General features: G+C 38.4%; 1 protein-coding gene across 1 annotated transcript in view; it reads right to left on the reverse strand.

Moving 5' to 3' along the window:
- Positions 1-3,413: 3,413 nt before the first annotated feature.
- The window catches only part of LOC103511023, a 31,557-nt gene continuing 22,299 nt past the window's right edge, over positions 3,414-12,671 (reverse strand). Inside the window, exons 17-18 of the mRNA XM_026824904.1 lie at positions 3,678-4,281; positions 3,414-3,439 (exon numbers count right to left, since the gene is read on the reverse strand). Coding sequence (XP_026680705.1) covers positions 3,414-3,439; positions 3,678-4,281 — 630 coding nt within the window. The remainder of the gene's footprint in view (positions 3,440-3,677; positions 4,282-12,671) is intronic.

The following is a 12,671-nucleotide window of genomic DNA, read 5'->3' on the forward strand; positions in this document are numbered from 1 at the left end:
AGTAAAGGGTATAGGCCCTCGTATAAGAACATTAAAAGGCCATGCCAATAGATTTGAAAACTAGGACTGAAAACGAAATCGTCACATAAAAGGCCAACTTACAAAAGTTCTTTCAAAAACAATACCTACATTACCTAGTATGTACTTACATACATTTGGTAATTGGTAGACACCTAATTTGATTTTGAGGCTGAAAGAACTGAGAACATTAAGCTTAACAATATTCTAGTTAGCAAAACTTTTACAACACATTGCTGACGACTAACATGACAGATTTTTTTAGCAGCACAAAAGATCTGGATCGATGAGGGGGTGACAAGGGAAGGGGGAGCTTTTTGCCTCTTTTCTACCCTCATCCCTCACATCTAACATTTCATACACCACTTGAACTCTTCAGTCCTGAAACGAACTATTTGCAAGAACTCAGGAAGTAGGTGAAGTACATAGATAAAGTTACGATCGCTACACTGACGAAATATTTGGGCAAAGGAGAAGGAGAGCGAAATATTGTGTAAATAAAGATGGAGGACCAGATGGTGGTAGAGAGAGAGAAAGAGAGAGACAGAGAGAGCGAAAGGAAGGAAGAAAAAGGATGGTATTACTTTTAGTGGATCTGACAAATCAACCGTTTTGTTGCTTCCCAGTCTGTAGACTTATATCGGTCAATAATGGATGGTTAAAAGGATAAAGGCGGTAGAAAATGTTGTAGGCGATAATGAAATATATTATGAGGGTAGATGAGGGTAGATAGAACCAAGATTTGCTGAACACTGAAGAGGGCGATGATTATGTCCCTTCTTTGAACATAAAAATAAAATGTATTTAATTCCAGTGTGCGCCCCGTCAAATGTTGATAAATAAGGTGCGTTGGCAGTGACATTCCCGTAGTCACGTGTCCACTTAGCAATGATATCGCCAAGTGTCATAATAGCATAATGCTATTATTATCCACTAAAACTGTTTATCCTACCTCAGAGAGAGGGGGGGAAATCCTTTATAGAGATGGGGAAACCCTTTATCTTGTTGTCACTGACATGGGATCCATTTGATTGGCCACAGGTCACGTGACCTGGCTAAATACTTCCTAATGGTCCATACTTGAATCAATTACTTCTCGGTGCACCCTACACGCGTGAGTGCACCCCTCCTTCCTGACACGAGGCCAGCGTTGTTATTAGTCTACTTACTACTAAATATTATTTACTTTCCTTATCCTATAGGAAGGAAAGTAATGTAATCGGGTCAAATTTTCGATGGTCAGTATTTAGTGCCAAAACTCGTTTTGAGGTCCCTAGAGCCAAAGACTAAATCCAAAGTTTCAGCCATTGGTCCGGGTGTGTGTCTGTCTGTATACAAATATCTCGAGAACGGTAAGAGCTATAGAGACTTGAAATTTGGTATGCAGATTTCAAATTAAGATCGGTGCAATGCTTGGTGGTATTTTGACCGCTTTTTGGCGATTTTCAGCTATACTGACTAAACAGTTAGAGATATCGGTTTGAGGTCCCTAGAGCTTAAGACTAAATCCAAAGTTTCAGCCATTGGTTCGGGTGTGTGTGTGTGTGTGTGTGTCTGTCTGTAAGAGCTAGAGACTTGAAATTTGGTATGCAGCTGTCAAATTAAGATCGGTGCAATGCTTGGTGGTATTTTGACCGCTTTTTGGCGATTTTCAGCTATACTGACTAAACAGTTAGAGATATCGTAAAAGTTACGGTAGAAGAACACCCAAATATGCTTCATGCAACAGGATAAGAAAAGTCGTGTGATGTTCACACCAGATTTTTTTTTTTTTTCCAGAGGAAGATATGTATGTTATGCTTATTGCCATGCTCTAATGCTCCTATGTCTTGTATCAGTCCCACTCTCACCCTTCCTCATTACTCCTACAGGCGGGTTTTGAGATTTGAATAAAAAGTTCTTGAAATAACAATCCTAAAAGAATCTCGGTAAAAAAAAGAAATGATGAGCATAGATGATTTTTTGTTTTGCTTGGACACATGCAGGAATGAATATGAGAATAGAAGGAATAAATGTGGAAGGTGTTGCAATGCTTCAAATCTTCAATCAATCAAATCGGAGGCAATTAAAAACCACTATTGAGATATCAAAGTCTGCGCAACCGGGCGACAATCCCCAAACCATTAACGATTTAACCCCTTTTAGGGGCCGTTTCCTCTTTCAGGTTCAGAGATTAATAGAGTTGTCTCAATTTTTTTGCAGAGATAATTATTACATCATTGGCGGCATTTTCGCTATCAAAGGGTACAAATGAAGTGTTCGGTGTTAAAAGAGATGATATTAGAAGACATTAAGAACTACTGGATTGTAATTAGCCGCTCTTTGATGTTCGGGGTACGTGCTAGATAAGGATCACGTGGACGTGGATTTGGTCCTTGAGACAACAGAGTGATGGTATCCGGTGTTATATCCTTTTCCGAAAAATAAAAGGCTTGGAAACACCTCAAATAGGTATTAAACGTTTTAGAACACCAAGATCAAATTCATTAGAACTTTCAACATTTTGTTGTTCAAAATTGTTGTATGAAAATTGACAATGAAGGAAGTTGTTCATGAATTTTACATTGGTGGAGACGCCAAGCGCACCATGTTTAATCTATGTATGTATACCTCGTTGTAGCTAGAGTTTCATTAAGCTAGAGTTGGTTCGGTGTGTCTACCTTGAAAATTTGAACGGTATCACTATAAGGATAATGAAATACAGGAGTTAGCGAAATAAAACCTGGAAATAGACGTATAATCATTTTCAGTAGCTTCCCACGGCTCACAATTTTCGAGCTTTCAATCCGTGTCCATATAAGTAACTACTTAATCATCAACAATGATAATCATGTTGTAATCTTCATAATTCATAAGCCTCTACATTTAGTGCATAATGAAAACATAATTTTCCAGCACTTCACGTCACTCCATTATTCAGACCTAATTCAAGTGAAAGCCTCTACATTTAGTGCATAATGAAAACATAATTTTCCAGCACTTCACGTCACTCCATTATTCAGACCTAATTCAAGTGATAATATCCCGAACCCTGAGTTGATGACCGTGTGAGATTGATAAAAAAAAAGATAATAATAATAATTAAAATAATAAAGATGTACCTTCCTATAAAAAATATCTCCTTTACAAATTTCTCCCTTATGCTTCCCATTCCAGTGTGCGCCCCGTCAAATGTTGATAAATAAGGTGCGTTGGCAGTGACATTCCCCTGGTCACGTGTCCACTTAGCAATGATATCGCCAAGTGTCATAATAGCATAATACTATTATTATCCACTAAAACTATTTATCCTACCTCAGAGAGGGGGGAAACCCCTTTATAGAGATGGGGAAACCCTTTATCTTGTTGTCACTGACATGGGATCCATTTGATTGGCCACAGGTCACGTGACCAGGCTAAATCGAATTCTTTCGTTTCTTTCCTGCAACAGAACGAGGAACATGGGCGTTAGGATTTTTTGTTTGTCAACAGTTCGTTGTGCATACCTACATACATGTGTTTTTGAAGAAGTGTAGTTTTTTGAACTGAGATTTTTCAGATAAATAATGCTTTTAGAATGTTCCTAATGTGTGAAGGTATAGGTAAGTGGGATAATGTCAAAAATCAAGCTATTTAGGAAAATTAACGCAAAGAAAATAATTAATTCAATAGGTAGTTACCTGAGTTATTTGTACTGAATTGGTCCTGAGATTCCTCATCAAAGAAGTCTTCACTCGACATGACACTTTCTTCATCATAGTTCTCTTCTTCCTCTTCCAGGGATTTGAACTCCTCCTCAAACTTTACAAATGACTTAGTGGCAGGTTTGTTCTTAGCATAGTCAAACACCGTATTGAATGTGTTCATGCGATATAGCGTCTCTGGATCTTCTTTCAGTTTGATCGTTTCTGAATGATCTTTCATTCGAAATAGATCCGTAGTGACTTCTAGATTGACATAGTTATTCTTGTTGAAGTAATCCACATCCGGACTTGTCGAGCGAAAACTCTCCGGGCTTGGCGTTGGAAAACTGATGGCATTATCCAGGATATGCGTGTCTAAAGATTTGCAATGTTTCTGAGAGTATGACTTTGAGAAGGGAGGTAAGGTTTGTGTGTTTCTATTGGGGGAGTAGTTCTCATTGATATGATGGGTATGCATGGGTGTGTATTGCTCACTCATTGTCTGGTTCAATTCCATGGGAGAGGTTTGCTGGTAAACGTAATGTTGGGATGGAGGTGGTGTTATACTGGTAATGGATTCTGGGGACAAATCGCCATCCTTCTGGGATGTGAAGAATGAGAATTCAAAGTAATAATAAGTCCAATGATTATTCCAACCAAAGATCCTTGTGGTTAGCGAAAGGGACATTTAATTTGCAGGTATTATCAGAAGGAGTACGCCCAAACCGTTCAGCAAATTACACAAAATTGCTGAAAGTTGAAGTGAACACAATGAAATTCAATGAGCGGCTGTACAAAACGTCATACAGTACAATTCATACATTTTCTAAAGTTTACGAATTCTTTGAAAATTCGAACACTCAAGGTGTTTTGGATGAATGGACCATTTGCAAGAACTTATTGAACTTTGGAATGTTTTCTTCTGGAAGTCTCGTGTCCAGAGAGAGAGAGAGAGAGAGAGAGAGAGAGAGAGAGAGAGAGAGAGAGAGAGAGAGAGAGAGAGAGAGAGAAGAGAGAGGGAGAGAGAGAGAGAGAGAGAGAGAGTCCATTAGGTACCTGAGAATTGTTTTATTTTGACTGAAAGTTACGTTATTCCTATTAGCTAGAACATTTGGGGATTTGGCACATCCACTAATTTTATTACATTACAAGCACTGGGGTTTGTTACTTACAAGCTTACATCATCTCAGGCCATTTTTTTTCAAGGGTATATTCGTATAATAAGGAGCAAGCTTAACCAAGGTTTACCAACACATTTGTTCTTGGTAAAAATTGGTCAGCCCTAGGATTCTCACTCATTGGTTATTCTGGAGAAAAGAGGCCTAGCTTTTTGTTTGTATTAGTTTTATTACTTCAATTTCTCTTCGAGACCTTTCCATTCTTCTTGTGAGACTTTTCAGCTCTACTTGTGAGACTTTCTGACTGATGGTAGATATGTGTGGTAGATCGCCACACAGGACTCGTGTCGAGTATGATTCTGCTATAAAATAAAGTGGATATAATTTCCCATTGTTTCTGCTCACTACAATTGTTCGACCGAATACATACGAGATATCTACTGCTATATCATAGAAGATGGTTAGAACATTTTCCAATACCGAATAGGTAGGTACTGTTTCTTTTCTCAGTTTTAGTACTACCTAGTTTTACTTTTAGTGGATGTGACAATTTCGCCAACAAAATATAAACTACCCACTCGTATTCGAAGCACATTCTTAGCAGCAGCAAAAATTGATTTTCAAAACCCTTCATTTTTTAATGATACAAAATTTGACGATTAAAGCAATCATAAACATTGTTTAAACAAACAACCGGAAGGCAAAATCCGAACCTGATATTACAGACAAACCCTTCAATTTGGCGCTGGTAAATTGTTTCGCAACCACCTTGATGTTCTACCTCGCTGCCAATTTGTGAAACCATTGTTTTTCTCGCAAATTATAGGGTTTGTGTTATATTGGGCAATTTAATGACTATATTAAACATTGGGCTTGTGCTAGGGCTCTCTCTCGTTCTTTCTTCCTCTCTCGTTCGTTATTTCTTTCTGTTTCTACTCTTTCTAAGTTTTTACTCCTTTTCAAGACGTCTCAGATTGTTGATATAGCCTCATTTTCGTATCCCAGTTTTCCCTCGCTGACCTAGCGATCAATGGACATGTGGTTTGGCGGCCTGAAGTTCGAATCCAGTAGAGGCACAAAGTTTCTGGTGGCAATGCTCTGTGGCCGAGGGTATTAGAAAGAGTTGAATTACTTCTCGGGCCCAAGTCACCTTCACTGGGCAAAATATAAAAGAGGCTGAGGATAGGCTAAATACTTCCTAATGGTGCATACTTGAATCAATTACTTCTCGGTGCACCCTACACGCGTGAGTGCACCCCTCCTTCCTGACACGAGGCCAGTGTTGTTATTAGTCTACTTACCTACTACTAAATATTATTTACTTTCCTTATCCTATAGGAAGGAAAGTAATGTAATCGGGTCAAATTTTCGATGGTCAGTGTTTGAGGTCTAAAAAACCACTGAATAGCTGAAAGAAACAAAGTGCTGAGAGCAACAAGTAAATTACCTTTTACAAATTGTTTTGATAGTGGATGTGCCAAAACTACCAAATGAAATTTCACGGTGGACTATAAAATTTGAGCCTTCGATACCCGTAAACAGAAGTTTAGGAATTTAAATTACCAGTAGGTACCTACTTAGTTATTTACCTATTTAGATACATTTCATTTTCCATCTCACATACGGAGTAATCTTGCATAAAGGATGATAATCCTGAGGAATATTTTACACAAGATCGGCACTACATCAGAAGCTAACCTACTGAAGGAGGTTACTCCAAGTACATACATACATTGTACCCAGTGCTATCTATTATACGATTAAATTTTAAATTAATAGCAGGTACTTACCATTGGTACTTAGACCGATTTATTAATTGACTTCATGACTCCCGGACCAATAAAAAGCGGTGAAACTTCCCATTTAATTTGTCGTAGATTATGTACCCAGTGCTATCTATTATACGATTAAATTTTAAATTAATAGCAGGTACTTACCAATGGTACTTAGACCGATTTATTAATTGACTTCATGACTCCCGGACCAATAAAAAGCGGTGAAACTTCCCATTTAATTTGTCGTAGATTATAATAGCGTAAGGAAACATGGTTTACTTTTACCATATAACTAACTATCACCTATTAGAAATTCCTATCGGAATTATTAGGATTTATTTTCCCCGCGTTGTTTTTTAAAATAGAGAGCACCTATCAGAGTCACCTATTAGAAATTCCTATCGGAATTATTAGGATTTATTTTCCCCGCGTTGTTTTTTAAAATAGAGAGCACCTATCAGAGAGAAGGTTATAAGTTTGAGCGGTTCACAGCGAGATGTTCAATGTTCAGTATCATTGGAGACTCGTAACTTTCTATAGGTTACAACCAGGAACGGATGTGTCAAAACACTCCAAACAGACGTATAATCCAAGGGGAACAAGCCAAACCAAAGCTGAAAATCCAGCCTAGTTAGCTTGGTTGGTAGCGCGTCTGCCTTGTAAGCGCTGGGCCGCGGGCTCCATTCCCACCTGGAGCGGATTTTATCCTGAAGGGATAAGGTTCGTTCTCTGAGAATTCAGTTTTTGTTTTGAAGGCCAAAACATGGTGAGCCTTGGTTAAGGATCGAGGTTTTGTTTCGGTTCTATTTGGGTAGGTTAGTAAACACCACTTTACCAGAAACTGGAACAAGTTTTCTGTCAGGCCAAAATAAAAACTGACAAAGTTAACACCCTCAATCGAAGTTTCTCTCCTCCTCTTATGGATAATGCAAAAGGCTCAACCTCTTAAGCTGGGGTAGAAATCCCTCGTTATTTCTGGTGAAATTGAAGGCATACACATCCCACTGCCGAAATGAAAGCTCTATCCTCGCTTGGCTAGAATAGATACCTACCAGTAGGCTCATGATTTTGCATAAACTGATTTGTCACTAATTGCAGGGTATTTTGACTAATGGACTTCTGCCCGTGATATATCCATTTTCAAGTTCTTTTTATAGGAACAGATGCGGTTAGTTCTGGGAACGGCTGCCTCTCGCTTATATTCTTTTCTTCTTCTCTTTTCGCTTTTGAAGAGGTTTGATAGAAGGAACTGTGACAATTGTTGGCCAAACTGCAATACATTTGACCAAGGAGGTTGACTCATTTTCACCTTTCAAAGAGGAAAGAATAATTCGTGTTACTGCCAGACAAGTCTTATAAAATACCTACGCCTCCGAAGTTTCAACGGGCTGATAAACCCTGAACAACAAAAAGGGCCCTTAAATGGCCCTATGCGTTCATCAGTGATTCCTGCTGCCTGCTAGAACAAAACGAACAACGGAAAAGTAAAATCAAGAGGAAACATAGAGCAATGTCAAAGGCGCCGAATAAATCCCATATTTATTTTTTGTCACTTTCAACTTTTCATAATCAGCGCGCAGGTTCTCAACTAAATACACTAGATTAAATATCACATGCAAAGTCCACCCTAGTGAGGTGTAGAGTTTTGTAGAGCATTGGGACAGCCGTAGAGTAGGTTAGCCAAGAGGCTTAGAGCTTGCACCTGTGTGACATCATGGAAGTAGGAGAAACCTTTTGAAAAAGGAAAGTTGAAGTGGTGAAAAATAGGTCGAAATAGTGATGAAGGACTGATTCACATCATGGTTTATTGCTTTTTCTTAGCTTCTGATAATGAAACGAGGTTTTCTGCCTCTGGGAAGATGGCGTTGCTGTATTGACATTGTCAACGGACTCGGAGGATAACGATCGTCAGGTGAAAAGGTGAAGGACTGATTCACATCATGGTTTATTACTTTTTCTTAGCTTCTGATAACGAAACGAGGTTTTCTGCCTCTGGGAAGATGGCGTTGCTGTATTGACATTGTCAACGGACTCGGAGGATAACGATCGTCAGGTGAAAAGCAATCGGAAAGTACCTACAACCTACATATTCCCTTGTTATTTTCACATCTCGTCTTTGGTGCTCTCTTTTAAAAGCCTGTTTATTGAAGAGAATCTCAGCTCTAAAGAAAATGATTACAACTATCGCAATATGTGGAGAGCCTTTATTCCATAATTTTTGCTATTAAGGAGCGCGGTAGCGCTCCGCCCCGCCAAGTCAAGAAAGTTTGACCGCGCTACTAGAGATATTATACGCGACAGGGAAACGATTACAACTATCGCAATGTGTGGAGAGCCTTTATTCCATAATTTTTGCTATACCTACATAATTATATGTATAAAAACTTCTGCAAGGTCACAAAAACCACCAGCTGAAGAATAAAGGAGACTTAACATTATTTGACCAGACATGCTATGACGAAGGCTACGAGGCGAGGGTGACTTTCTTGTGATCCGATGACTTCTGATTTCTGGGTGGGTGGCATGCTTCCGTGCATGCACGCGAATTTCGCAAACCAGGGGATCAAAAATCAATCAAGTGCAATTTATTTTCATGTTGGTTTATTGGAAATTGGTTACCGGTGTCGTTTAGTGTCCTTCGAATTAGCGATAATGAGACGGTAGGAGCATCATTTTGACAAGACTTGTGGTGGGGGAAAAGATTCCATATTCTATCGAGATGAAAACTTTAACCCTCTGGAGTTTAAACCTTCGATCTGTTTCATTGGTTCCTACGAACAAAGGCCTTCTTCTATCTTTATTTTAAACGGCGCATGCTTCCGTGCATGCACGCGAATTTCGCAAACCAGGGGATCAAAAATCAATCAAGTGCAATTTATTTTCATGTTGGTTTATTGGAAATTGGTTACCGGTGTCGTTTAGTGTCCTTCGAATTAGCGATAATGAGACGGTAGGAGCATCATTTTGACAAGACTTGTGGTGGGGGAAAAGATTCCATATTCTATCGAGATGAAACTTTAACCCTCTGGAGTTTAAACCTTCGATCTGTTTCATTGGTTCCTACGAACAAAGGCCTTCTTCTATCTTTATTTTAAACGGCAGGGTTTTCCTAAAGGAGGAGCTCTTCCACCCAACCACAGGAACCGACCAAGACTTTTTTGAAATGGTCATAATCCTTTTTGGTCCTTTGATTTTGGCTACGGATAAAGGACAACGATTTTTTTTCCAAGGAAAAAAGTGTTATTGTCGTTGTCGCCCATTTTGGGAATGTCTCTGACATCCTTAACATGAGTCTACTTAGGACGCACCAAGGATCTCAAAGGGTTAACTGAAATACTCGTATTACCCCCCAAAAAGTTAAAATTAATACTGACAATTTAACAGTGGATTTCTTGTGGTTTTTATCAGAAGAAAACCACACGGTGTTTCAATGACGTGCGCCCGGCAGACGACTTAACCTAAAGAGTGAACACTTCCTTTTTAAAACAACCTATAGGTATATTTAGGTAATCCCATAGTTTGTAAAGCAACCTCCGGCGTGGTTCCTATCTGAATAGATGACCAAATGGGGTCCTAGTAAAAAAGTCGACTTTTTGGAATGGTCATAATCCTTTTTGGTCCTTTGATTTTGGCTACGGATAAAGGACAACGATTTTTTTTCCAAGGATAAAAGTGTTATTGTCGTTGTCGCCCATTTTGGGAATTTCTCTGACATCCTCAACCTCCGTATGCTTCTTCCTTTTACCATGAGTCTACTTAGGATGCACCAAGGATCTCAGAGGGTTAACTGAAATACTCGTATTACCCCCCAAAAAGTTAAAATTAATACTGACAATTTAACAGTGCATTTCTTGTGGTTTTTATCAGAAGAAAACCACACGGTGTTTCAATGACGTGCGCCCGGCAGACGACTTAACCTAAAACCTGAACACTTCTTTTGTAAAACAACCTATAGACCTAAATATACCTGTATATTTAGGTAATCCCATAGTTTGTAAAGCAACCTCCGGCGTGGTTCCTATCTGAATAGATGACCAAATGGGGTCCTAGACCACTGAATAGTTGAAAGAAACAAAGTGCTGAGAGCAACAAGTAAATTACCTTTTACAAATTGCTTTGATAGTGGATGTGCCAAAACTACCAAATGAAATTTCACAGTGGACTATAAAATTTGAGCCTTTGATACTCGTAAACAGAAGTTTAGGTACCTACTTAGTTTACCTATTTAGATACATTTCATTTTCCATCTCACATACGAGTAATCTTGCATAAAGGATGATAATCCTGAGTATTCCTGAGGAATATTTTACACAAGATCGGCACTACATCAGAAGCTAACCTACTGAAGGAGGTTACTCCAAGTACATACATTGTACCCAGTCTGTGATCATTATGCCGCCTATTGATTTATGGTCCAGTTTTATGACCGAATTGAAAAAAAAAGTATAATAACAACACGTAGGCATTGATCTCTCAGGGAAAATCACAAAGCTCTTTCTGCTTTCCCGAGAAGAATTTGGAATGTCTGAAGTTGCGGTTTTCCATTAGGTACATTATAACTTTTGAATTCTGTATGAAATTATAAATGTCACTAAGTAGTCTACTTTTTCATTGTTAAACGTTAGATTAGTTGACCTAGCTATTGTCCTCTTCAATCAACAATAGATAGTCAAAAAGAAGACATGTGTGTAATCTGCATTAAATATGCAAAATCAATCTATAGACCACAAACCTTTAAAGTTTGTGCTAACAAGTCTGCTTACCATTAGATTTATAACACATCTCCCACAACGAGAATAATACCCCATTTGATTAGACGTCAGAGCATTCGATTTAAATATGGAACAGAAAATTTTGATTTCATACATCATTAGAAAATGTCACGCTAAATGCACATCGCTATTATAATAAGCGTGAATCGAAAATACACAAATCCTTTTCTATAGCTGCCCCCTCCTTCTGTGTATTACGATCAGTCGTGTAATACAATGACGTGTAGGAGAGAGGTAGAAATACAGAGAAATTTTATTGTGCTTCTTTGTAATACTCGAAGCTCTTATAGGATAGAAAAGTGTTTACCAGATAAAATCACATATGATAGGTACCTACTGTGCCCTAAATCACCAAAGTATGGAAAAGTATCTTACAAGTGTAATAGCCAATGGAAAAGCAGAATTTTGAATTTGGACGAATACTATCAAGAGATGCATTGACTCGTGATTTATGTATTTTCTAAATTATAATTTATCACCTTGTGAACTGAAAGCAGAGTAGGATTCAACGGGGAACTTATTTTGATACGTGTGATTGTCAGCTATAACATATTCTGAAACTCATGTGGGAAAAAGAAGACTTATTCTCAAAAGTAAGTACTTATATTCTTTCAAGTATAAGTACTTACATATTCTCAATCTCGTGATGTGGTAGATATTTAATCTTAAAAATACTTCGTAATCAGGTGGATAAAAGATTGAAAACTTTTCGATAACATTGACTTCTATTAATTTCAGGATGGGTGACTGTCGGATTTTCACCAAATTGTTACAGTCGCGTCCGTGGACCATACCGGGAAAGCATACCAAATTTCATCGATTAAGGAGCGCGATAGCGCTCCGCCCCGCCAAGTCAAAAAAGTTTGACCGTTAAAGATTACGGAAGATAACATTGTTTAAACCTTCAAGAATGTGGTTTGTATTTGCACCGTCCCGACAAGTGATGGTGTTTTCACTGAGCCTAGTCCACTGAATCGGCCAAAAATTAAAACCTATAGTGGTGATCAAGAACCAAAGAGGATCTCCTTACTCCCTAGTACTCATATGAAGAACGTAAACTATTAGGTACAAATTTTAAAACAAGATTGCTCTTACCTCCTCCACTGTTCAGCCGGACATAACATAAGGGTTGGAGGGTTGCTGGAATTCAAATTTAACACCTCTCTGAAATTACTATCCTGAGGTACCTTTCACTTTAACACTTTGGACTTTACGCTGGTGTCAAAATATTCCCCCTGATATGCTAATTGTTACTCATTATTCTATCATCGGAACATCAGAGCTTGGTACCGAATAAAATAATTGTTAAGTTTGGTACCGAATTAA

Source organism: Diaphorina citri, unplaced genomic scaffold (genome assembly GCF_000475195.1).
Source record: "Diaphorina citri unplaced genomic scaffold, Diaci psyllid genome assembly version 1.1 scaffold665, whole genome shotgun sequence".
NCBI classification, from domain to species: domain Eukaryota; kingdom Metazoa; phylum Arthropoda; class Insecta; order Hemiptera; family Psyllidae; genus Diaphorina; species Diaphorina citri.